The sequence below is a fragment of the Pristiophorus japonicus genome, chromosome 17 (assembly GCF_044704955.1).
Source record: "Pristiophorus japonicus isolate sPriJap1 chromosome 17, sPriJap1.hap1, whole genome shotgun sequence".
Lineage (NCBI taxonomy): Eukaryota > Metazoa > Chordata > Chondrichthyes > Pristiophoridae > Pristiophorus > Pristiophorus japonicus.
In genome coordinates, this window is record NC_091993.1 from 12,242,623 (window position 1) to 12,268,330 (window position 25,708).

Consider the following 25,708-nt stretch of genomic DNA (forward strand, 5'->3'; position numbering starts at 1 on the left):
AAAGTGTTGGAATTAATCTTTAAGGATAAAATAGCAGCCCATTTGGAAAGCAGTGACAGGATCGGACCGAGTCAGCATGGATTTATGGAAGGGAAATCATGCTCGACTAATCTTCTGGAATTTTTTGAGGATGTAACTAGTAGAGTGGACAAGGGAGAACCAGTGGATGTGGTGTACTTGGACTTTCAAAAGGCTTTTGACAAGGTCCCACGCAAGAGATTGGTGTGCAAAATTAAAGCACATGGTATTGGGGGTAATGTATTGATTTGGATAGAAAACTGGTTGGCAGACAGGAAGCAGAGAGTCGGGATAAACGGGTCCTTTTCAGAATGGCAGGCAGTTACTAGTGGGGTGTCGCAGGGCTCAGTGCTGGGACCCCAACTCTTTACAATGTACATTAATGATTTGGATGACGGAATAGAGCGTAATATCTCCAAGTTTGCGGATGACACTAAACTGGGTGGCGGTGTAAGCTATGAGGACGCTAAGAGGCTGCAGGGTGACTTGGACAGATTAGGTGAGTGGGCAAATACATGACAGATGCAGTATAATGTGGATAAATGTGAGATTATCCATTTTGGGGGCAAAAACACGAAGGCAGAATGTTATCTGAATGGCGGCAGACTAGAAAAAGGGGAGGTGCAACGAGACCTGGGTGTCATGGTTCATCAGTCACTGAAAGTGGGCACGCAGGTACAGCAGGCGGTAAAGAAGGCAAATGGTCTGTTAGCCTTCATAGCTAGGGGATTTGAATATAGGAGCAGGGAGGTCTTACTGCAGTTGGACAGGGCCTTGGTGAGGCCTTACCTGGAATATTGTGTTCAGTTTTGGTCTCCTAGTCTGAGGAAGGACATTCTTGCTATTGAGGGAGTGCAGCGAAGGTTCACCAGACTGATTCCAGGGATGGCTGGGCTGTCATATGAGGAGAGACTGGATCAACTGGGCCTTTATTCACTGGCGTTTAGATGGATGAGAGGGGATCTCACAGAAACATAAGATTCTGATGGGACTGGACAGGTTAAATGCAGGAAGAACGTTCCCGATGTTGGGGAAGTCCAGAACCAGGGGACATAGTCTTAGGATAAGGGGTAGGCCATTTAGGACTGAGAGGAGGAGAAACTTCTTCACTCAGAGTTGTTGACCTGTGGAATTCCCTGCTGCAGAGTTGTTGATGCCAGTTCATTGGATATATTCAAGAGGCCCTTATGGTTAAGGGGATCAAGGGGTATGGAGAGAAAGCAGGAAAGCGGTACTGAAGGAATGATCAGCCATGATCTTATTGAATGGTGGTGCAGGCTCGAAGGGCCGAATGGCCTACTCCTGCACCTATTTTCTATGTTTCCCTGGTGGACCTGCTCGGTGCAAATGTCTGTTCTGGTGTGTTGGCTGTGCCCTTGCTGGGCTGGCGTGTTGTTGGCCCTGCAGGGCTGCTGGGTGAGCCTGGCCTTGCTGGGCTGTTGGGCGTGATGGGTTCGATTTACTGGTCTGGGGTGGTGTCGTTGATCCTTTGGGTGTGTGTTGTGAGCTCTAAAAAGGTGGTGTCTGCTGTGGGTTGTTCAGGGCAGTCTGTGAACCGCAGCCTCGTTTAGTCCAGGTGCTTTCTGTAAATTTCTCCACTGTCAAGTTTGACTACAAACACCCTACTCCCTTCTTTAGCTATCACCGTGCCCGCGATCCACTTGGAACCATGTCCATAGTTTAGCACATATACAGGGGCATTCAGATCAATTTCCTGTGACACAGTGGCGCGGCCATCGTTTACATTTTGTTGCTGCCGCCTGCTCTCTGCCTGATCATGCAGGTTGGGGTGAACCAGCGAGGGTCTGGTTTTAAGTGTCCTTTTCATGAGTAGCTCAGCCAGGGGCACCCGTGAGCGAGTGGGGTCTCGTGCGGTAGCTGAGCAGTGCTCGGGACAGGCGAGTTTGGAGTGAGCCTTCTGTGACTCGTTTAGGGCTCTGTTTGATGGTTTGTACTGCCCGCTCTGCCTGCCCATTGGAGGCTGGTTCAAACGGGGCCAAGGTGACATGTTTGATCCCAGTGCGGGTCATGAATTCTTTAAATTCGGCACTGGTGACCAGTATGTCAGGCAGGCCGTGGGTGGCAAACATGGCCCTCAGGCTTTCAATGGCGGTGGTGCTTCCTGACATTATTTCACATTCAATCCATTTTGAAAAAGCATCCACCACCACCAGGAACATTTTACCGAGAAACGGGCCCGCATAGTCGACATGGATCCTTGACCATGGTCGGGAGGGCCAGGACCACAAACTTAGTGGTGCCTCTCTGGGTGCATTGCTCAACTGAGCACACACGCTGCATTGCCGTACACAGGATTCTCAGTCAGAGTCGATACCGGGCCACTACACGTGGGATCTGGCTATCGCTTTCATCATTACTATACCCGGGTGTGTGCTGTGGAGATCCGAGATGAACGTCTCCCTGCCTTTTTTGGGTAGCACTACGCGGTTACCCCACAACAAGCAGTCTGCCTGAATGGACAGCTCGTCCTTTCGCCGCTGGAATGGCTTGATTAGCTCTTGCATTTCAGCAGGGATGCTGGCCCAGCTCCCATGCAGTACACAGTTTTTTTTTTAAACTAGGGATAGCAGAGGATCTTGGCTGGTCCAAGTCCTAATCTGGCAGGCCGTGACAGGTGATTTATCATTTTTATACGTTTCCATGACCATCAACAAGTCTGCGGGCTGCGCCATTTCCAACCCCGTGGTGGGCAATGGTAGCCGACAGAGTATCCACACAGTTCTCGGTGCCTGGCCTGTGGCGGATGGTATAGTTATACGCTGATAGCGCGAGTGCCCACCTTTGTATGCGAGCTGAGGCATTAGTATTTATCCCCTTGTTTTCAGCGAACAGGGATATGAGGGGCTTGTGATCGGTTTCCAGCTCAAATTTGAGGCCAAACAGGTACTGATGCATTTTCTTTACCCCGAACACACACGCTAATGCCTCTTTCTCAATCATGCTGTAGGCCCTCTCGGCCTTAGACAAGCTCCTGGAGGCATAGGCGACAGGATGCAACTTCCCCGCAACATTAGCTTGTTGTAATACACACCCGACTCCGTACGACGACGCATCACATGCTAGTACAAGTCTTTTACACGGGTTATACAATACAAGCAGCTTGTTGGAGCATAAAATGTTTCTGGCTTTCTCAAAAGCAATTACTTGGTTTTTTTCCCCATACCCAGTTCTCACCTTTACGCAATAACACATGTAGGGGCTCTAAGAGGGTGCTTAACCCGGGTAGGAAGTTATCAAAATAGTTGAGGAGTCCTAGGAACGACCGTAGCTCCGTGATGTTCTGTGGCCTGGGTGCGTTCCTGGCTCTGTCTTGGCGTCTGTGGGCCGAATGCCGTCCGCCGTGATCTTGCTCCCCTAAAACTCCACTTCTGTTGCCATGAAGACGCATTTCGACCTCTTCAGCCGCAGCCCTACGTGATCCAGTCGCTGGAGGACCGCCTCCAGGTTTTGTAGGTACTCGGTGTCCCGACCCGTGACCAATATGTCGTCCTGAAAAACCACCATGCGTGGTACAGACTTGAGTAGGCGCTCCATGTTTCTCTGGTTGCAGCCGACCGAATTCCAAACGGGCATTTGTTGTAGATGAACAGTCCCTTGTGCGTGTTGATGCAGGTGAGGCCCTTCGAAGACTCCTCCAGCTCCTGCGTCATGTAGGCCGAAGTCAGGTCGAGCTTGGTGAACGTCTTGCCTCCTGCCAGCGTCGCAAATAGGTTGTCTGGCCTAGGTAGCGGGTATTGGTCCTGTAGCGAGAAATGATTAATAGTTACTTTATAATCGCCGCAAATCCTGACCGTGCCATCACTTTTGAGTACTGGAACAATCGGGCTGGCCCACTTGCTGAATTCCACTGGGGAGATGATGCCCTTGCGTTGCAGCCTGTCCAGCTCGATTTCCACTCTCTCCCTCATCATGTGAGGTACTGCTCGCGCCTTGTGGTGAATGGGTCGTGCCTCTGGGACCAAGTGGATCGGCACCTTCGCCCCGGAAAAGTTTCCAACGCCTGGCTCAAAAAGGGAAGGAAATTTGTTAAGAACCTAGGTATACGAGGCCTCATCGACATGTGATAGCGCTCGGATGTCATCCCAGTTCCAGCGGATTTTGCCCAGCCAGCTCCTTCCAAGCAGTGTGGGGCCATCGCCCGGGACAATCCAGAGTGGCAGTTTGTGCACCGTGCCCTCGTAGGCGACCTTGACCATGGCGCTGCCCAGGACAGTGATAAGCTCTTTGGTGTACATTCTCAGTTTCATGTGGATGGGGCTCAGGGCTGGTCCGAGTGCCTTGTCGCATCACAGTCTCTCAAACATCTTTTTACTCACGATGGATTGGCTAGTGCCAGTGTCCAGTTCCATGGCTACGGGTAAGCCATTCAATTTTACATTTAGCATTATAGATGGGCATTTCGTCGAAAATGTGTGCACCCAGTATACTTCAGCATCTGCCTCCTCTCTCAGGCTCGAAATTGCTTTGATCCACCATGGACCGATCTTCCTCTGCCACGTGGTGGTTAGCAAGTTTTTTAGAGCTTGCAGCTCGTCTGCAAGCTCGTTGGAGATGCCCCATTGTTCCACAGCTCTTGCAAACATACCCTTTGAAGCGGCATGAATAGGCTGAATGGAAGCCTCCACAACGCCAACAAGGTGTAAACTGTCTTGCATTCATCCTTTTTTGCGGACTCAGTCATCTGGGTCATCGGAGAGGCTGCTGGCAGTTGCAGACTCGTGGTTTCTGCCCTGTACATTTCTGCTCACACAGTTCCAGTTAATTTATGAACATTGCTAGCACTTGTGTGCTGAGAGATTTGTTTGGTGTTATCACTAATGGACATAAACGCCTGTGTTATCGCAATGGCCTTACTGAGGGTTGGTGTCTCTACAGTCAAAAGTTTTCGTAGGATGGTCTCGTGGCCAATGCCCAGTACAAAAGTCTCTGAGCATTTGCTCCAGGTAGCTATCAAACTCACATTGTCCTGCAAGTTGCCTTAGCTCGGCGACGTAGCTCGCCACTTCCTGACCTGCAGATCGCTGGCACGTGTAGAACCAATACCTTGCCATCAGCACGCTCTCCCTCGGGTTAAGGTGCTCCCGAACCAGTGTACACAGCTCCTCATACGACTTATCTGTGGGTTTCACCGGAGCCAGAAGATTCTTCATGAGGCTGTAGGTCGGTGCCCCGCAGACCGTGAGGAGGACCGCTCTCCTTTTTGCAGCGCTTCCTTCTCCATCCAGCTCGTTGGCTACAAAGTACTGATCTAGCTATTCGACATAGGCTTCCCAGTCCTCACCCGACAAGAACTTCTGCAGAATGCCCACAGTTTGCTGCATCTTTGCGTTGGATTCGTATACTCGTCGCCAGTTATTGTGTTCCTACCACAGATGAGACTGCACACTGGGAGGTTAAAGTAACAGTGACCTCAGTCTTTATTAAGGCACTCCAGAGTGAGCAACAGGCCTTAGGGGCTGGTTTATATAGTGTTCCCAAGGGATGCTGGGATCCCTTGTGGCTTCAGGGGATGCACTCCCTGGTGGCGGAACGTGGAAGTGCATGCTTTACAGATACACAACACAAGGTATCATAACAAAAATCCTAGAAACATCCCTAAACACCAGTTTTTAAATTCTATTACACACAAGCAGATCACCCTTCTGATGAGTTGAAGGTTATAAGTTGCAAGTGCTCACCTCCACTGAAAGGATCTGGAAATACATTTGTAAAAGCTCCACAAAGGCTTTTACAAATGAAACAAATGACTTTTCATTGCTTCCTGGAAACTTTTTTCTCCTTACTTACTTCAGGTAGATAAGAAACATAGTAGCTACATACAATAAATAAATCTCTTCATGTCTCAAGGGGTAAGCAGCTCTTCCCACCCTTTCCTGAACTCATTTGTGAGCACTTAACTGCCACAACATTGGGTATACAATTTGATCTGTGATCCAATGCACTAAGCTCTACAATCATTATTTAAAATACAAAGACAAAAATAGAAGTAGCTACATCTTACCTTCTCCACTATCCAGGAACTTGCTCTGCATTTGTTCAAACCTGTTGTCTGCACCTTTTGTTTCATCTGGATTCAAAGTCCCTCTAGGTGGATGAGCAGCAGGATAAGGGTTGTACTTCACTTTATATAGCTCCTTAGCTTCATTAGAAATATTTTCATTTGTAATAAAATGCTGCAAAAGGAAAAAACACGGAAAATAAAGGTGAAGTACTCAACGCTTTTACATTATAAAAACTGATATACAAATACTAGTTTGCAAATTCGACTATATTGTTGATCAATATTGTTGTTGAATAGAATTGAATTCAATAGAAGCACTTAGAGAATGCCAGAAACAAGAACTGGAGCTCAAATGGTTTGTGATGAGAGAGAGAACGACAAGTGAAACAAACAGGCAGTAATTGAAATTATATTAAACAACAAAACCAAATCTTTGGCTTGTAGTTGTCATCTTAACACCAAGATGAAATTCCAGTTAATAGGCATACACAAACATTATTTTTCATAATATATGCAGCAAGAGGGGTCAGGAGCAGTTCACTTAATTTTTACTCCTTTGCTGACAATATTGTTAATACTCGATAAAACTGTGATCACTGCAAATTTAAAGTGAAATATAATCTACAATTGATCACCACAAAATGACAATCTACATTAAAAGCCATGAACTCATTGATATGGATTGTGAAACTGTTTGCTTCTTCACAATTTTCAGACAGGTATATTAGGACACTTTTTAACGCAGCAATAATTCCTTCATACAAGGACAGGAGGTAGTGCAGACATTCCAATAACATTCATTTTATTAGTGTGCAAGGGAACGCGATCGCTGTCGTGCTGCTTACTAGAATGCAGGGTCAGCTGGTGAGAAGGCAATGAGGAAGCCATTGTGGCGGACATGGGTGTACTCATTAGATTTTTATATGGAAATGGACGACTGAAAAGTTTTGGGAGCATGGAAGTGTGTTTTAGAGATTTCCAGCAGGCATATGGTTTTGTTCAGAGAGAGAGGTGTAATGTGGTGGACTCCCTGCAGGTACGAGTACATAAGAAATAGGAGTAGGAGTAGACTTTTTGGCCCCTCGAGCTAGCTCGGCCATTCAGTAAGATATTGGCTGATCTTCTACCTCAACTCCACTTGCATGCATTAATCCCATATCCCTCAATATCCAAAAATCTATTGATCTCTGTCTTGAATATACTCAACGACTGAGCCTCCACAGCCCTCTGAGGTAGAGATTGCCAAAGATTCACCACCCAGAGTGAAATTTCTCCTAATTTCAGTCCTAAATGGCCGACCCCTTATTCTGAGACTGTGACACCTGGTTCTAGACTCCCCAGCCAGGGGAAACATCCTTCCTGCATCTATACTGTCAAGCCCTGTAAGAATATTGTATGTTTCAATGAGATCACCGCTCATTTTTTCTAAACTCTGGAGAATATAGGCCTAGTCTACTCAACCTCTCCTCACAGGAATCAGTCTGGTGAACCTTTGTTGCACTCTCTCTATGGCAAGTATATCCTTCCTTAGGTAGAGGAGACCAAAACTGTACACAATACTCCAGGTGTCTCATCAGGGCCCTGTATAATTGCAGTGACATTTTTACTCACACTCAAATCCTCTTGCAATAAAGGCCAACATATAATTTGCTTTCTTAATTGCTTGCTGTACCTGCATGTTAACTTTCAGTGATTGGTGTACAAGGATACCCAGGTCCCTCTGAACACCAACATTTCCTAATCTCTCACCATTTGTAAAATACTCTGTTTTTCTATTTTTCCTACCAAAACTTTTACAGTTTGTTTTATGTCTCTCGCTAGTTTACTCTCATATTCTATTTTCCCTTTCTTTATCAGTTTCTTTGTCCTCCTTTGCTGAATTCTAAAATCCTCCCAATCCTCAGAATTATTACTCTTTTTGGTAACATTATAAGCCTCTTCCTTTGATCTAATACGATCTTTAACTTCTCTTGTTAGCCACGGTTAGACCACTATTCCTGTGGGGTTTTTGTGCCTTAAATGGAATGTGTATTTGTTGTAAATTATGTATTAATTCTTTAAATGCTAGCCATTGCTAGTCTACCATCATACCTTTTAATGTAGTTTCCCAACCTGCAGTAGCCAACTCATCCTTCATACCTATGTAGTTTGCTTTGTTTAGATTTACGACCTTAGTTTCAGATTTAATTAAATTACTTTCAAACAATATAAAGTTGTACCATATTATGATCACTCTTCCCCAAGGGCCCCTTTACTACAAGATTAGTAATTAACCCTTTCTCATTGCACAATACTAGATCTAAAATAGCCTGTTCCCGAGTTGATTCCTCAACATACTGATCTACAAAACTATCTTATATATCTTCCATGAATTTGTCCTCCACCATTATTGTAAATTTGGTTTGCCCAGTCTATATGTAGATTAAAGTCCCCCATGATTAGTGTTATCAGTTTTGGTTTCAGCATAGAGCGCATTGAATCCAATTACTATGCTTAATTTCTTTTAGGGTAAATTGAGTTTCAGACAAGAAACAGGTAATGTATTGATAGCAAGTATATTAACACAATGGATATATTTCTTTTCTATTATATTATGTAAATCCTATTGAGTATCTTTTTTTTGCCTTCATATATAGTTCAAATATCCTCAGCTGAATTAATCAGACATTTTTGATGATTTTTATTTCACTATGTCTATTGCAATTGTGGAAACGTTTCTCTAGCAACATATTAAATTAACAAGCTTCTTTGTGTTTGTTTGCACTTGCAATTGCAGTAATTTTGAACAAAGTAACTGACATAATGTCACAGCAATACAACAAAATAAAATTGACTGAGCTTGCACTGGAAAAGCAGTGCAGAATCTTAAATGAAATGAATGCAACAGACGCTTGGTAAATAAGTTCTACAACTGTGTATAATTTTAATTCTAATTCAATTAGAATAATTTGAGGAGAATCTTGCATTTAAGAATCCATTACTATTCAAAAAATTGTGTGTCTTTGCAAGGGAGCTAGTCATAGATGCAGCGCTACCATTTGGTAAATTATTGACTGCTGCGTGAATTAACAGTATTTGGAGATGCGCTGATAAAGCAGAGATCCCAATTACTTAAACCTAGCTGACATAATATTCCTACAGCTTAAGTATACTTCAGACAGTCCTCCTAACCAACCTGACCACAGTTACCATTGAACTCCATTTTATCTTTCACCTCAGAGTTTAAATTCTTGTTGCAAATTTCTCAGTTATAAGTGCAATATATCTTATGAAAACTTCCAGTTTCAGACTTTTAATATCCTGCAAGTAATTATCTGCAACTATTCTTGTTTACTTTTGGGCACTCTGCACTCTTCTTCACTAACCCTAACACAGTGGCAGCAGTTACCTTTTAGGCAAAATAGAATACAAGAGTAAACTAGTGAAAGACATTAAAAACAGACTGTAAAAGTTTCTATAGGTATGTAAAAAGGAATAGATTAGCAAAAGTAAATGTGTGTCCCTTACAGGCTGAGACAGGAGAAATTATAATGGCACATAAGGAAATGGCAGAGAAATTAAACAAATACTTTGCATCGGTCTTCACGGAAGATGCAAAATAACTTGCCGGAAATAGTGGAGAACAAAATTGGCTAAGTGACAGGAAACAGAGAGTAGTGGTGAACGGTTGTTTTTCAGATTGGAGGCAGGTATACAATGATGTTCCCCAGTGTTCTGTTCTAGGACCACCGCTTTTCATGATATATGTTAATGACTTGGATGTGGGTGTACAGGGCACAATTTCAAAATTTGCAGATGACACAAAACTTAGAAGTATAGTGAACAGTGAGGAGGAGTGATAGACTTCAGGAAGACAGACAGGCTGGTGAAATGGGGGAACACGCGGCAGATGAAGTTTAACACAGAAAAGTGTGGTGATGCATTTTGGTAGAAAGAATGAGGAGAGTACATATAAACTAAAGAGTACAATCCTAAAGGGGATGCACGAACAGAGAGACCTGGGGGTATGTGTGTATAAAAAATATTGAAAGGGGCAGGGCAGCTTGAGGAAGCAGTTAAAAAAGCTAACGGGATCCTGGGCTACATAACTGGAGGTATAGAGTACAAAAGTGTGGAAATTATGATGAACCTGTATAAACAACTGGAGTATTGTGTCCAATTATGGGCACCACACTTTAGGAAGGGTGTGAAGGCCTTGGAGAAGGTGCAGGAAAGATTTACAAGAATGATTCCAGGAATGAGGGACTTCAGTTACATTGATAGACTGGAGAAGCTGGGGTTACACAAGAACATAAAAATAGGAGCAGGAGTAGGCCATTTGGTCCCTCGAGCCTGCTCCACTATTTAATAAGATCATGGCTGATCTGATCATGGACTCAGCTCCAATTCCCTGCCCGCTCCCCATAACACTTTATTCCTTTATCGTTCAAAAATCTGTCTATTTCTGCCTTAAATATATTCAATGACCCAGCTTCCACAGCTCTCTGGGGCAGAGAATTCCACAGATTTACAATCCTAAGAAATTCCTCCTTGTCTCAGTTTAACATGGGCAGCCCTTTATTCTGAGACTATGTCCACTAGTTTTAGTTTCCCCTATGAGTGGAAATATCCTCTCTGCATCCACCTTGTCGAGCCCCCTCATTATCTTATATGTTTCGATAAGATCACCTCTCATTCTTCTGAACTCCAATGTGTATAGGCCCAATCCAACTTCATTAGTCAGCCCCCCATCATCTCCGGATTCAACCTAGTGAACCTTTGCATTAAATACGGAGACCAAAACTGCACGCAATACTCTAGGTGTGGCTTCGCCAATACCCTGTACAGTTGTAGCAGGACTTCTCTGCTTTTATACTCTATCCCCCTTGCAATAAAGGCCAATATTCCATTTGCCTTCCTGATTACTTGCTGTACCTGCATACTAACTTTTTGTGTTTCATGCACAAGGACCCCCAGGACCCTCTGTACTGCAGCACTTTGCAATTTTTCTCCATTTAAATTATAATTTGCTTTTCTATTTTTTTTGCCAAAGTGGATGGTCACATTTTCCCACATTATACTCGATCTGCCAATTTATTGCCCACTCACTTAGCCTGTCTATATCCCTGTGCAGATTTTGTGTGTCCTCCTCATAATTTACTTTCCCACCCATCTTTGTATCATCAGTAAACTTGGCTACATTACACTCGGTCCCTTCATCCAAGTCATTAAGATAGGATTGTTCTCCTCGGAGCAGAGCAGATTGAGAGGAAATATGACAGAGATGTTCAAAATCACGAAGGTCTGAACAGGGTAGATAGAGAGCAATTGTTTCCATTGGCAGAGGTCGAGAACCATAGGACACAGATTTAAGGTGATTGGCAAAAGAAACAAAGGCGACGCAAGAAATCTTTTTTACGCAGCGAGTGTTTAAGATCTGGAATGCACTGCCTGAAAGGGTGGTGAAGGCAGACACAATTTTATCTTTCAAAGGGGAGTTGGATAAGTATCTGAAGGAAAAAGAATTTGCAGGGCTCCAGGGAAAGGGCAGGGGAGAGGTGCTAACAGAATCGGCATGGGCTCGACGGGCCGAATGGCCTTCTTCTGCGTTGTAACCATTCTATGATTCAAGGGTCTAGCGAGAATGAGGAACTCAAAGAAATTAGTATTAGTAAAAAAAAAATAGTACTGGGGAAATTAATGGAACTGAAAGTTGATAAATCTCCTGGACCTGATGGCCTACATCCTAGGGTTTTGAAAGAGGTGGCTATAGAGATTGTGGATTCATTGGTTGTCATCTTCCAAAATTCCAAAGATTCTAGAATGGTTCCCGCGGATTGGGAGGTAGCAAATGTAACCTCTCTAAGAGCGGGAGAGAGAAAACGGGAACTACAGACCAGTTAGCCTGACAGTAGTAGGGAAAATGCTAGAGTTTATTATTGAGGACATGTTAACAGAGCAGTTAGAAAATAATAATAGGATTGGGCAGAGTCAACACTGATTTATGAAAGGGAAATCATGTTTGACAAATCTAAGAGTTTTTTGAGTTTGTAACTAGCAGAATAGATAAGGGGGAAGGAAATCAGTGGATGTGGTGTATTTGGATTTTCAGAAGGCATTCAATAAAGGTGCCACACACAAGAGGTTATTAGATAGGGCTCATGGGACTGGGGTAATATACTAGCATGGATTGAAGATTGGTTAACAGACAGAAAACAGAGAGTCTAGATTTCTTCACTCAGTGTGGTGAATCTTTGGAATTCTCTACCTCAGAGGACTCTGAAGACTCAGTCGTTGGAGTATATTCAAGACAGAGATCACTAGATTTTTGGCTATTAAAGGAATCAAGGGATATGGGGATAGTGCAGGAAAGTGGAATTGAGGTAGAAGGTCAACCATGATCTTATTGGATGGCAGAGCAGGATGAGGGGCCGAATGGCCTACTCCTATTTCTTATGTTGTTATCAAACATTAGAGATGATTAATTATGTTAGGACACAATCCATATAATGCAGCCAGATTCCCCACTGGATTGGAATATTTTAGAAGTTGCAGTTCAATAATTCAACACGTTTCTGGTACAGTTTCCATAAATATGTATGAATATAAAGATTCAGGAGTGACTTGAGAGGTTTTAAAGATTATAATGGGCTATGATAAGATTAGGATTGCTGGTAGGCGAGACTGCCAACATGAATTTGAGATAATCAAGAATTAAATGGGAGGCTAGGAAATATTTCTTTACTGTTTGGTAGGTTAGAATGTGGAATACTCGGCCATAAACTGTTGCTGAAGCACAGTCTTTGAAAGGGGAACTTGAAAGTTATTCAAAAGAGAAGAACATGAAATGGGATGGGAAGTGAATAGGGGAGGGAGTTTAGGCTAGGTGGCTCATGTGGAGACTTGATGGGCCGAATTGCCAGTTGCTGCACTGTAACATTGTATGATTCTACGTTATAACCATCTGCATTCATTTTCAACAGGGATTAAAGATGTACAAGAAAACATTTTGTTCAATGTTTTGCTTAGCTTTAAAGAATTTTGAGTAGGATTTTTATTTGAAAATTTTAGGTAATACTACTGAAGAGATAAGCTTTTGAATCAAGTAATTTATACACCAAAATTACAAGTCAAATCTTATTACCTATTTCTCAGTGCCCCAAAATTAGTAAATGCTGAAGCTTAATTTCCTATCCCAACTTTACATCTTCACTTCAGGCCAGTAAATAGATGGGAGAAGGAAATGTACAGAGTTTTAATTACTGCATACATATTGAAACTACAGTATTTCCAGGAAATGGTAAACAGAGGAATGCCGTGGAGGGCCAACGTGTAGTTTATTGCAACAGGACTAAGAATCAAATTGTAAATGATGGCCTTTGTATTTTTTTTTCCTTGAAAGAAGCAAAATCCTCCTTTGCAATTTAAATTGTACAATCCACGGCTTTAGATTTTTTTGAGATATTGATGCTCATTAAATGCAAGGTACATCAATGCTTGGATTGTAATATATTCCATCCAATAGCACCGTGCTGTCACCAAGCACTTCCACATCAGATGTAGGGTCAAATTTGATTTATGCTGCCTCAACAATGTAATTGTAACCTTTGAGCAACAACTTCCTTCTGCACCAGTGTATCAATACTATTTCTCAAATCAGTCATTCTTGGCCTGAAATCAGACTGGCTACTAGTGAGTTAAGGACAATGTTTTTGTTGTTGCAGTCTTGTACACACTAGGAACTTGATCCTAGAATGCACAAACTAATTTCTGAGGGAATACCGAGGATGACTATTGCAGCCCATCATTCTGGGCTTGAATCTAATCCACATCGTGGAGGAGTCAGGTCAATATTCCTACTCACTGCTCCACTTTATTTGGACACATTGAAATACATAGTTAGGAAAACAAATGGGTTCCTAATAAATCAAGTTTATGATGAGATGGAACTAGATCTTAATTACAAATTAAACATGAACTAATCTAAAACCATCAATTAAGATAATGAACAAGACGTTTGAGAGATGAGCTACCTGTAAATGTTCGAGTTGGTCCCTTTGACTTAGTGGGTAATCTGGCATTTTCCCCAGTTGATCGTGGAACTCCTCATTTTGCCCATTACTATTAGCTGGTCCACTAACGTAACCATGGTAACCTCCAGACTGAGGGCATGAACTAGGCAGTTGATAATGTTCTGAATCGTATCTGTTCCCATTAATGTAATGATCATCAACGGTACCCTCATTAGCCTCCATACAAGGGAAACTGTAACCCTTGTTTTCATACAGGTACTGATGTTCATCATCTTTGTGGTTTTGATTCCATCCATTGTGATGTGACTCGCTATCAGCCTGACGTCCATGGTCTTTCACTTGTTCTTCTTCAGCTTTGTACATATAGTCTCTCTGGTATTGATCACGTTCATAATCTTCATTGTAGCTCTACTCATAAAAATACATTTTAGGAGAATTTAGTACTTGCATTTAACTACAGAATTTCTACTGCAATGAGGGAAACCATAAACTGTTGGGCCCTGAACATACACAGATGAAACCACTTGCAAACCATACAAAGCATTTTCACATGTAGTAAGGAAACTAGAATGGAAAGACAGGACTATATATTTTTTTTTAAGTTTCTCAAACCATAATGGTAAGATTTTTAAATGAAAATACAGCACTGATCTGTGCATGTACTTTGTGTGTATGCTTCTTCCCCCAGAAGTTTATCAGTTGTTAATACGACTTAATCGGATTGTTTGAACATAGGGGCTTGCATAATCCCACGTTTCCTATACATAAAATAAGTTACTTTTCTAATCTTATCTCGCAGCGAAGGATCATTAACCTATACTTTGGTGGTGGACCAAGTGAATCTTGTATGGAAAATAGATGGAACAATTCTTAAAACAGTCACTTTTATCAAAAATTGTATCCATGCTTCAGCTCTCTCAGTAAATCATTGTGCCAGGTTTACCACCACTCATTTTTTCAACTGAAAGGAAGTATATTTAGTTGTTCTGCACAGAGCTTTAGCTTTCTCTGTAGATGGAACAAGTCATCATCATAGGCAGTCCCTCGGAATCAAGGAAGACTTGCTTCCACTCTTAGAATGAGTCCTTAGGTGGCTGAACAGTCCATTACGAGAGCCACAGTCCCTGCCACAGTTGGACAGACAGCCGTTGAGGGTAAGGGAGGGTGGGACAGGTTTGCCGCACATTCTTTCCGCTGCCTGCGCTCGTCTTCTGTATGCAGTCGGCGATGAGACTCGAGGCGCTCAGCGCCCTCCCGGATGCACTTCCTCCATTTAGGGTGGTCTTTGGCCAGGGACTCCCAGGTGTCAGTGGGGATGTTGCACTTTATCAGAGAAGCTTTGAGGGTGTCCTTGTAACGTTTCCTCTGTCCACCTTTGGCTCGTTTGCCATGAAGGAGTTCCGAGTAGAGTGCTTGCTTTGGGAGTCTCGTGTCTGGCATGTGGACAATGTGGCCTGCCCAGCGGAGCTGATCAAGTGTGGTCAGTGCTTCAATGGTGGGGATGTTGGCCTGGATGAGGACGTTGATGTTGGTGCGTCTGTCCTCCCAAGGGATTTGTAGGATCTTACGGAGGCATTGTTGGTGGTATTTCTCCAGCGACTTCGTGTCTACTGTACATGATCCATGTCACTTGAGCCACAGGAGGGTATCAAGTACAGTAGAATTGACTTTAGTGATCACTCAGATAAAGTGCTCAATGCAATTTCCAAAACCAAACTGCATAGTCTCCACAGCCCACTTTTCTAGCATTTAAACTGTACAAGTCGGTTATACAGAACATTTCAGTGCTGCTCCTTTTGGCATCAAAAATCTCTTCACATTTCATCTTGTGGTTACCAGTTCTGCGACTCATCTTAATCCCATTTTAGCCTCTTACAGTTCCTGCTCATGTCCTGCATATCTGATCTATTAACTGATGTGTATACAGATCTGAATGACAAAGAGATGTCTCGAACCTTAGCTCAAACAGAAACTCTGGGCAGAGTGCTGCTGAGCGGTTTTCAAACATTGGTGAGCAGCATTGTTGAACATCTCAGCAGCACTGACTGGCAACTTCGTGTTAAAAACTCTGATGCACTGCTCAGATGTTAGATAGCTGCTCAGCTATTGGCATTTGAACTATATCTAAATGTCGTAATGACTGATCAGCATAAGATTACATTGGATACATAGGATATGAACAGGCCATCCAGCCTAACCAGTCAATGCCGCCGGTTATGCTCCACTCAAGCCTCCTCCAGTCTTTCCTCATCTATCTATCAGCATAACCCTCTATTCCCTTCCCCTCATAGGCTTATGTAGCCTCCCCTCAAATGCATCTGTACTATTCGCTTGAATCACTCCCTGTGGTAGCTAGTTTCACATTCTCACCACTCTAAAAGGTAAAGAATTCCCTTTTATAATAACTTTTATTTATATAGCACCTTTAACGTAGTAAAATGTCCCAAGGCGCTTCACAGTAGTGTTACAAAAGATAAATCTGACACCAAGCCACAAAAGAAGAAATTAAGGCAGATGACCAAAAGCTTGGTTAAAGAAGTAGGTTGCGCTTATTCATGGGATGTGGGCATCGCTGCCAAGGCCAGCATTTATTGCCCATCGCTAACTGCCCTTGAGAAGGTGGTGCTGAGCCGCGTTCTTGAACTGCTGCAGTCCGTGCGGTGAAGGTACGCCCAGAATGCTGTCATGGAGGGAGCCCTAGGATTTTGACCCAGTGATGATGAAGGAAAGATTATATATATCCAAGTCAGGTTGGCGTGTAACTTGGAGGAAAACTTGCAGGTGATGGTGTTCCCATGAGCCTCTGCCCTTGCCCTTTGAGGTGGTAGAGGTCGTGGGTTCAGATGGTGCTGCCAAAGAAGCCTTCTCGTGTTGCTTCAGTGCATTTTGTAGATGGTACACACTGCAGCCACGGTGTGCCGGTGGTGATGAAAGTGAATGTTTAAGGTGGTGGATGGGGTGCCTGTCAAGCGGACTACTTGGTCGTGGATGGTGTCAAGCTTCTTGAGTGCTGTTGGAGCTGCAATCATCCAGGCAAGTGAAGAGTATTCCATCACACCCCTGACTTGTGCCTTGTAGATGGTGGAAAGGCTTTGGGGAGTCAGGAGATGAGACACTCACCGCAGGATACCCAGCCTCGGACCTGCTCTTGCAGCCACAGTATTTACGTGGCTGATCCTGTTAAGTTTCTGGTCAATTGTGCCAGCACAGATCCTTGTGGAACACCACTTCCCACCTTCTGCCATTCTGAATAGCTACATCTATTCTCCATTTTCTGTCTTGAAGCCAGCTAACCATCCATTCTGTTACTCGTCCCCCGACTACACATTCCCAGACCCTATTATAAGAAATAGGAGCAAAAGTAGGCCATTTGGCCCCTCGAGCCTGTTCCACCATTCAATAAGATCATGGCCGATCAGATCTTGGTCTCAACTCCACTTCCCTGCCCGCTCCCCATAATCCTCGACTCCCTTATCAATCAAAAATCTGTCTATCTCATTAGTCTATTATGTGGTATCTTAAAGCATATTCTATTATGGCCACTTTGTCTAGATGTTCCCTTTCTTTTGTGTGCTCTGGTTCATTCCCCATTACTAGATCCAATTGCAAATCCTCCCTTGTTGGATTTTTTTACATATTGGGTTAGAAATGAGTCTTGTACACATTGAAGGAATTCCATTCCTTATCCCCTTTACCTACCTCTTCTGTCCAATTAATATCGGGATAGTTGAAATCCCCAATGATTATTCTAGGTTTTTTTACTAATTTGTTTGCATATTTCTTCCTCCACCTTCCTTCCACTATTCGGTGGTCTGTAGACTACACATCAAGATTTCTGCATAGTTTGCTTATCAATTTAAATTGTCAGCCAGCATGGCTCAGCTATTCATAGCTTAGCTCACCAGCATGTCAAACAGCTGAGCGCTGAGAGTTGCCCGAGAGATCACAGGATGGATTTTGATTTAGTGATCATTCGGTGATGTGACCAAATTTACTACGAGAATCTCGATTCCAATGTCATTGTTTGTTATAGGAATAAACCCATCACAAACAAGTATTTATCAAATTGGGTTGTAGAATCCATCTCTGCATTACTCCATGGCAGGGCAAGACACACTAGGAAAATATTTACATTCTCTAGCACAAAAGGGAAATTTGTGACAACCTTGGTTGCCATACATTACATGTGCAGCACCAACATAGAGCATTTATGAAGAATAAACTAGATCCAAAATGTTTAAATTCAGTACATTAAAATATCTACAAATCCATTGAAAATACACAACTTACTCCATTCTGCCCACTGTGTACTGGATATTCTGTAGAATAATTATCTTTATTTCTTGGAGCATTGCTTACTTCCTGTTCATTCCAATTTCCCTTCTGTTCCCAGGTTTGTTGACCTCTAGAAGATAATGATTAATATTTAAATATAACAAGTTTAACTAATATTTTCAGCAAATACATTGTCAATTTAATTTGCTCTTCAATGCTCCTTGAAAATACATTTTTACTTTAAGACTGCAGCAACACTAGATGGTTATTTCGAACTGTGCAAGTAACAAAATCATAAATCAGTTGGAAACAGAGGTGGCATATTCACTAATATTACAAAATTTACTAACATGACGTATGTTTTCAAGTCACTAAGTGGCAGACAGTGAAACTTTTCCAAGTTATGGATGTGTTGCTTAAATATGCTAATCTCCAAACTGTAATTTGCTATTCCTTATTTTAAAAATTCCAAGTTTAGATATGCTGCCTACTTCTTAAAATGTGACTAAGGGAGACGATTGTTGATGATCCCAGTGGGAGTCGATTTCACCCAATATCCAAATATTAACAATTTTTAGAATTCTGCACCATTTGATTGGATTGTTAATTTTTTTCTTGCGATATATAATGGTTTCCCACATTGAGTCGGAGAACAATTACAATTGTGAAGTCAGCCGATGGACTTGGGCGAAATAACTTTTTCCAAAGCAGTGTAACGACAAATATGTTGCTGCAAACAGCTTGTATGTTGGAATGCTGCACCTGCAGAAATCTAAATAAATCTACATCCCCATTATTTTGTCATATAGCACAACAGCATCATACAGTGGCATAAAAGTGACACTGCAAGAGCAGCAGTATTAAAAGGGGATATTTACTTTCCAGGAGAGTACAAATCTTTAAAAAAAAACACAGAAAAGGTCTCCACTGTATTTTATGAGAAACATAAAAATAGGAAAGACTGATGCTGCTGTGAAGCACATATCATTTTTACTAGCTAAAAATGTGTCATTAACTGATCTGTTACTGTCAGAAACCGTAAAATGGCTTTTGCATTAGGGTGCTTGTGTCGTAATACAAATAGTGGAGTTGCAGAGTTTGAAGGAATTTGACAAATTCCTGAATGAAGAGGACATTGCAACATATAAGCAACTGGATCAGTGTCAATTCCCAGGCCTGCTGTAGGCTTCATAACATTATAGTATGATCATGCATACATCTGTTCACTCAAGACGACTTTCAGTTCTCAATAGGGCTCTAACAGATCCATAGACTGCAGTGGTAAATGACAGTATAAATCTGAGAGAGCAATTAAGTAAAGTTGTTTTGGCCATGCTCTACAGCAATTTGATTGTAGGATTAAAAGGGTTAAAAGACAACAAAGGTGAGGTATCAGTTTGCAATTTAATTTGGTGAAGTTAGAAGACACGACCAAAGAACAGGCCAATTTTGAGGAGTCTTTGAAGGAGAGAACAGTTCATGATTCATGGGAGTATGGTCTTCAGAAACAGCCTCCACAGACTAATCCTCAATCAACTCCTGGAAATCTAGACCAGAGAAGATGTTGGCAAGGTCATCGACCTGAAACATTAACTCGGTTTCTCTCTCCACAGATGCTGCCTGACCTGGTTGAAAACGTTCTTCCCATCCTATGTACTGCACAACATAGTAACATGATCATTAAATTCAACAATTCATTGCTCTCATGCAGCAACCCAATTACAATTAGTGCATAGGTATTTATCCTGTGCCCTGATCAAGTATGCATGCATACATATCACATAATACTGGAATAAAAACAAGGAAGAAGTGGATTTTAGAAGTGCAGAGTTTGAAGGGTTTTGACAAATTCCAGAGTGGAGGACATTGCAACATATAGGGGGTGCCTGGGGTAGGGCCTTTTTCCTGAAATTGACATGACCCATTGTATGACATTGCACTGTCTGATGGATGGAGGAAGTAAAATGTTCAGGCTTAAAAGATCAATATTTACACTAATGTCAGAATGGCTGCGCTTTATTAGGCATCTTTGGTCATTATGTTCCCTAACAATAATCCCTTCTCCTTTCCACCCCACTCCATTTCATAATCATACCCATTGTGAAATATCGTCTATTGCACCACTTTTTCCCCCAATAAATACACAGAATCTTCACACTAACACTGCATGTGAAGTCTATCAAAGTGGAAATTTTCTTTACCCGTTAATTGCATTACAGCCAGAGTAATTCAATTCTGGAGAAGAAATGTCTCTGCTGTCCTCCAGCATGTCATCTGGAAGACCCGTCATCAATAACTGGTGCAGCTGAGAATAAAAGCATCACCAAATAATAAAATGTTAGTACATCAATCAAACATACACCATTTCTAGTTTGTCACCAAAGGCCACACTATCAATTCCCCCCTACAAAAAAAAAACTATCAGCCATGTTCAGAAATAGTAAACACCATCATAATCATTAAAAAAAAATCAAAGAATCTTTTCACCCAAAAAAGAACAAATTGAAGCTTGCAATTTTGAAAGCTATGAGCACAGAAACACAATGCTGAACAAGAGGGCCTGCCAAGGTACTGTGAAAACTGAAATCCACCTAATCTCTCAACTCATTCTCTTTCAATTTCAAGGAAGAGTGGGGCAATTTTTGGCAGCACATTCAGGCGCTAAAGATCTTTCGAGGTGGCCAAGATGGATTCTTGAGCCAACACCAGTTCATCCTGCATTTAGTGCAAGACGTGGCCACCTAAAGGCTTGTTAAGGGGCTAATTGCTACTTAAAATGCCTGCTAGCTCTCATTAACGAGGCTAGCGTTTGTCCCAACATGCTCTCCCAACAGCAACCAGCTGTTTGGAAATAAACACGGCGTTGATGTGGCTTTCAAGCACTATTTAAAGGGATACTCACCATTTCATGAAACACATCGGGAGACTTTCTGGGACATTTGGCAAGATTTCACCAACACTTTAGCAACATTTATTCTGTAAATTCTCTGGAGAAGTTCACCTAAAAAGAATAAGTGCTGTGCTACTCCAACTTGTAGGAGTCACCAGGAGAAAGCGAGTACTTGGTCCTGTGCATCTTGTTAGGGATCCCCGGTGGTCTGAAGGAGGAATGGGAGGAGGACATGATGCCAGGCAGAACAGCACCAGCTGCTGCTGCAGGAGAGAGGGATAGGAGGGCGAGGTGGCGTCCTTCCCCCCTGCAGGTACAAGACCATCACTTGTCTACTGGACCTCCTCCACCAGAACCTCCAGTGCCGCATCCGAGAATCTGTCTACCCTCTCCCTCGGTCCCCAAGCCGTCCTGCAACATGCCACTGAGCGCCAGTCAACACACGCCACACCTTCATCAGCAATTAGGACCAAAATTATATGCTCAATCCAGACTTTCAAACAGACGGGTCTTATTAACACAGCACCCATTTAGCACCTGTTTTCACCCTTTGGCCAAAATAACCAGTGAATCTGAACAGGAAAGTTAAATAATGTTTTTAAAAAATTATGTAACACTGTAGTTATTTTAGCACCTGAATGTAACATTTCATTACAAATATCTTAATTACAAAACAGTACTTACTTTGAATAATAAGTGATATATACACTGTGCATTTTCTTCTAGTTCTTTAGTTTGGTCTCTATAAACTTGGTAAATGCTCGGAGTTGGCATTTGCTTACGAGTATTTCTCATTGCATCAGCTACTCAGAAACGCAGTAAAGAAAAAGGTCACATATCTAATGTTCCCTTATCACCAAGTTTCAACGATTAACTGAAATTGATCTTTCAGTCTTCTTTTCAACCTGCAGCACAGTAAAAATCCTGATTTTTCCCCCCCTTAGTAAAACAGAGAAAAGGATTAGCATGAGAAAGAGAACTCAAACCATCTGCCCTACTGTGAAGAGGAAAACTTCATCTAGTTAACCCGTAACTATACTAAATATGAAAAATGCTGTGTGTAGAGCTGCAAGGCAAGTTCATTACTTCTAAAATGCAACAAGAAAAACCTGCTTGCAAACCAAGATCAGTAGTTAATAAACAACCACACTGATCTGCACCAAGTTACCGTGACTCTGCCAAGAGTCCTTTAAAGTACAATTCATTCACAGATGAAATTCACAATATTAGTCCCATTTCTGAAGCAACCGTGAAAATAAATTTCTTGTTCTTCCTCCTAATAAAATATATTCTTGTAATGCAAATGCTGGACTACATACAGAATTTGCTTAGATCTACACGGTTACAAGAAAGATTATTCAAACAAATTACTACAACTGTTCTTACAGCTACATAATGTACTTAAGCATGAGAAGACTAACTTCATAATTCTATTCTCAGTGTACAAAGCAAGAATTACAAACCAAAGACTTTTGCCACAGCACAAAGAAGCCTACTCCACACCCACAACAGTTGTAGTACTACACCCTGTTCTTCAGTTCAAATAAGTTGTGCAGAAGGAAATAATGGACTTCAGATTCCAAACTTTTGTCAATCTAATCCGAACCAAAATGAGTACCGCCCCAAACCTTAGGCAAAAGAAAGTCGAAGTCTATGATAAAGTGGTACTGCCTCATTTGCTGGCATCGGACACCATCTTAGTTAAAGGGTTGGTAATTATTGACCAACATTAGCACATGGTAGGTACTCAGGCACTGATAAACAGAAACTCCACTGCACTCAGGTGCACTAAAGCACCACTGTCAGTTCAAGCTTGGGGGGGGGGGGGGGGGGGGGGGGGGTGGGGAGAGGCAAATGTAATACCCTGTAATAGTTATTACTTCAATTCCCAATCAAGAGCCTTCTCAACAACATAGGCATACATTGGGTTAATAAAGGATTCTGCTACTAAGATGGTTACAATTTCCCAAATCATTATCATTGATTTTTTTGCCATTTAGTATAGAAGGGCATTCTTCCATAGTAGGATCTTGGAAAAATAGGAAAGCTGGAAGAGAGGGAAGTAGTTTGATGTTACCTCTTGTTCTCGTTCATAATCTTCTCGGTCATACTCCTCCTCCTCCTGTTGGGTTGGCAAAGCCGCACTGTCAAAGTCCATGGACATCTTCAGAACATTTAGAGAAACAAACCTAACAGAGAAAATTAAGAAACTTGCAACCTCTTCATTTAAAATTCAAACCATAAATTAAATCCCTGACCTACAAACTTCCATGAAACAACTTCAAGTTTTAAAACGATAATTTTTTACATTTTGATTTGATTACTACTTTAATATTGTAAAATGCTGTATATTGATTCAGAATAGATATTTCGGCTTCAAATGTGTCTCCCGATCTCCTTTGCATTAAGGGTGCACATAATGGCACAGAAACTGAGGTTGGAAGCTTCGCGCGGGCGGATGCCTCCGACCTGAAAGATTTCTACGAATCTACCTGGTGGTCCGGGAGGTTCGGTGACTTGCGGTCCTGGGCCTCTATGCGAAGGCTTGCGTAAATTGGTCTATATCGCTTGGCAGCCTCTTTGTGTCCTCCTCACAGCTTACTTTCCCACCTAACTTTGTGTCATCAGCAAATTTGGATACATTACACTCAGTCCTCTCATCTCAGTTATTGATATAGATTGTAAATAGCTGAGGCTCAAGCTCTGATCCTTGCTGTACCCCACTAGTTACAGCCTGCCAACCCGAAAATTACCGGGACATCTCAGGCAGCTTAGCTGAAAATGATTCCGTTTCTTAATGTGATGTGAATAGGTTATCCAAGTTTCATTGGCATAAAGCAGAGTCGTCAGAACAGCCGCTGAGGTTGGTCTGCAGGCTGACAGGCTGAAAGGAGGCCATTTCTGCCCATCGTGCGCACTCCGGGCCAAGAGATGTCTCTCTTGTCCCAGAGGCGCTCAGAGTTATAATGCCCCTGAATCCACATTCCTTCCCTTAATTTTCTGAACATTTATCACTTAAACGATTCAAATCATGGCAAACCATAATCATACAGCTGAGTATAACCTGCATAGTGCATTGCTGCCAGAAAAGTACCTGCCTGAGGGGACACCAGTTTCAGCAAAACACCTGACTGTGCTACTCCACTCACTGACCACTATTTGGTTCACAATAGAATATATTGTACATTAGCAAAGGTCAGCTTTGAAAATTCAATAGGTTTATCGTTGATGTGCAATGACATCTCAAATGAGCGCTTTGGGCATTGGAAAAATTGTTAGACTTGGCATTTATGACACTCAGGACCAACAATAAGCCAGAAGGGATCATTACAAATGTCACTGTTAACACTTGGTTTAAAATGTAACCTATTTTGCTAAATACTTGAAACGAGTTTGTAATCGGATTACCAACTCACATACAGCTACTTTCATTTTTGAGAGACTTGCATCTAAATAGCTTACATTTTTAAACCAAAATGACAGACGGTTGCTGCAAATGAATGACACATTGTGGGTCTGTGCCCACAGCTATGCCATGAACCTCTGCAAGTGCATCAAATAACGGGTTGATTACCAGAATATTTATAAATTTGAGCCCAAACAACTCGGAACCTGTCCTCTTAATATATTCATTAGTAGGCTTTTAATATCAGTAGATGAAACTGAATGAATCTCTATGCAGCGAAATGGCAAGCAGATTGGTGATGTACACAGCCTCAAACAATAACCACATGTTTAGCTGGTATAAGGAGGGGACCAGGGGTGTTGGATCATTTTGAGAAGCTGGCCCCAGGCGTCAGCGTCGTTTCCAACAACATCAGAGAAAAACGAAATAACTTACCAAATGTTATAAAGTCAACACCGGAACTTGCGGCCTTTTCATAGTGGTATTTAAATAGCTGTCCGGGTGACCAGATTATATATCAACAACTATAATAGCCTCCGCTGACAGCACCTTATTCTTTGGTCCCATTGCTCCTTCAGCAGCGACCGCCATAGTAACAACAACCGCCGCCGGCTCAACCTAACCTGCTGGCGTCACTTGGGTGACGTTTTCTGATTGACATCGGAAATAACCAGTGATGCGTCAGGACTGGGATTTGAATGTGGCAACTCTCCAATCAGAGCGTGGAAGGCGGGACCTCCGGCGGCAAGCTGGGTTGCGGCGCAGCGCCGGCCGGTTACTAGCCCGGGAATGGTTTAAAAAGCTGGCGCTCGAACGCCGCGAAGCGAAGCGGGAAGAGTGCGGCCGCCCATTGGCTGGAGCGCAGTCACCTGGTCCTGCCGCGTGCTATAAGTTGGTAACGGCCGGCAGCAGCAAGCAGCGGATGATTGACAGGAGGTGGTGAGTGTTTGGGAGGTCTCAGCAGTGAGCGAGCGAGCGAGCGAACTGCTGCAGCAATAGCCCAAGCTGCAGCTCACGAAATTATTCTGTTTCTTTTAAAAACACCTCCTTACTGCAACTTTGCTCAGTGGGTAGTCAGAGGGTTG

General features: G+C 42.5%; 1 protein-coding gene across 2 annotated transcripts in view; it reads right to left on the reverse strand.

Annotated features, from left to right (window-relative positions):
- cep152 (centrosomal protein 152) overlaps positions 1 to 25,233 on the reverse strand; it is a 71,527-nt gene extending 46,294 nt beyond the window's left edge. For both annotated transcript variants that reach the window (XM_070858379.1, XM_070858378.1), the window contains exons 1-6: positions 25,059 to 25,233; positions 23,295 to 23,406; positions 20,529 to 20,632; positions 18,343 to 18,457; positions 14,053 to 14,460; positions 6,041 to 6,212 (exon numbers count right to left, since the gene is read on the reverse strand). In XM_070858379.1, coding sequence (XP_070714480.1) covers positions 6,041 to 6,212; positions 14,053 to 14,460; positions 18,343 to 18,457; positions 20,529 to 20,632; positions 23,295 to 23,381 — 886 coding nt within the window. In that variant the 5' untranslated portion in view covers positions 23,382 to 23,406; positions 25,059 to 25,233. The remainder of the gene's footprint in view (positions 1 to 6,040; positions 6,213 to 14,052; positions 14,461 to 18,342; positions 18,458 to 20,528; positions 20,633 to 23,294; positions 23,407 to 25,058) is intronic.
- Positions 25,234 to 25,708: the final 475 nt, after the last annotated feature.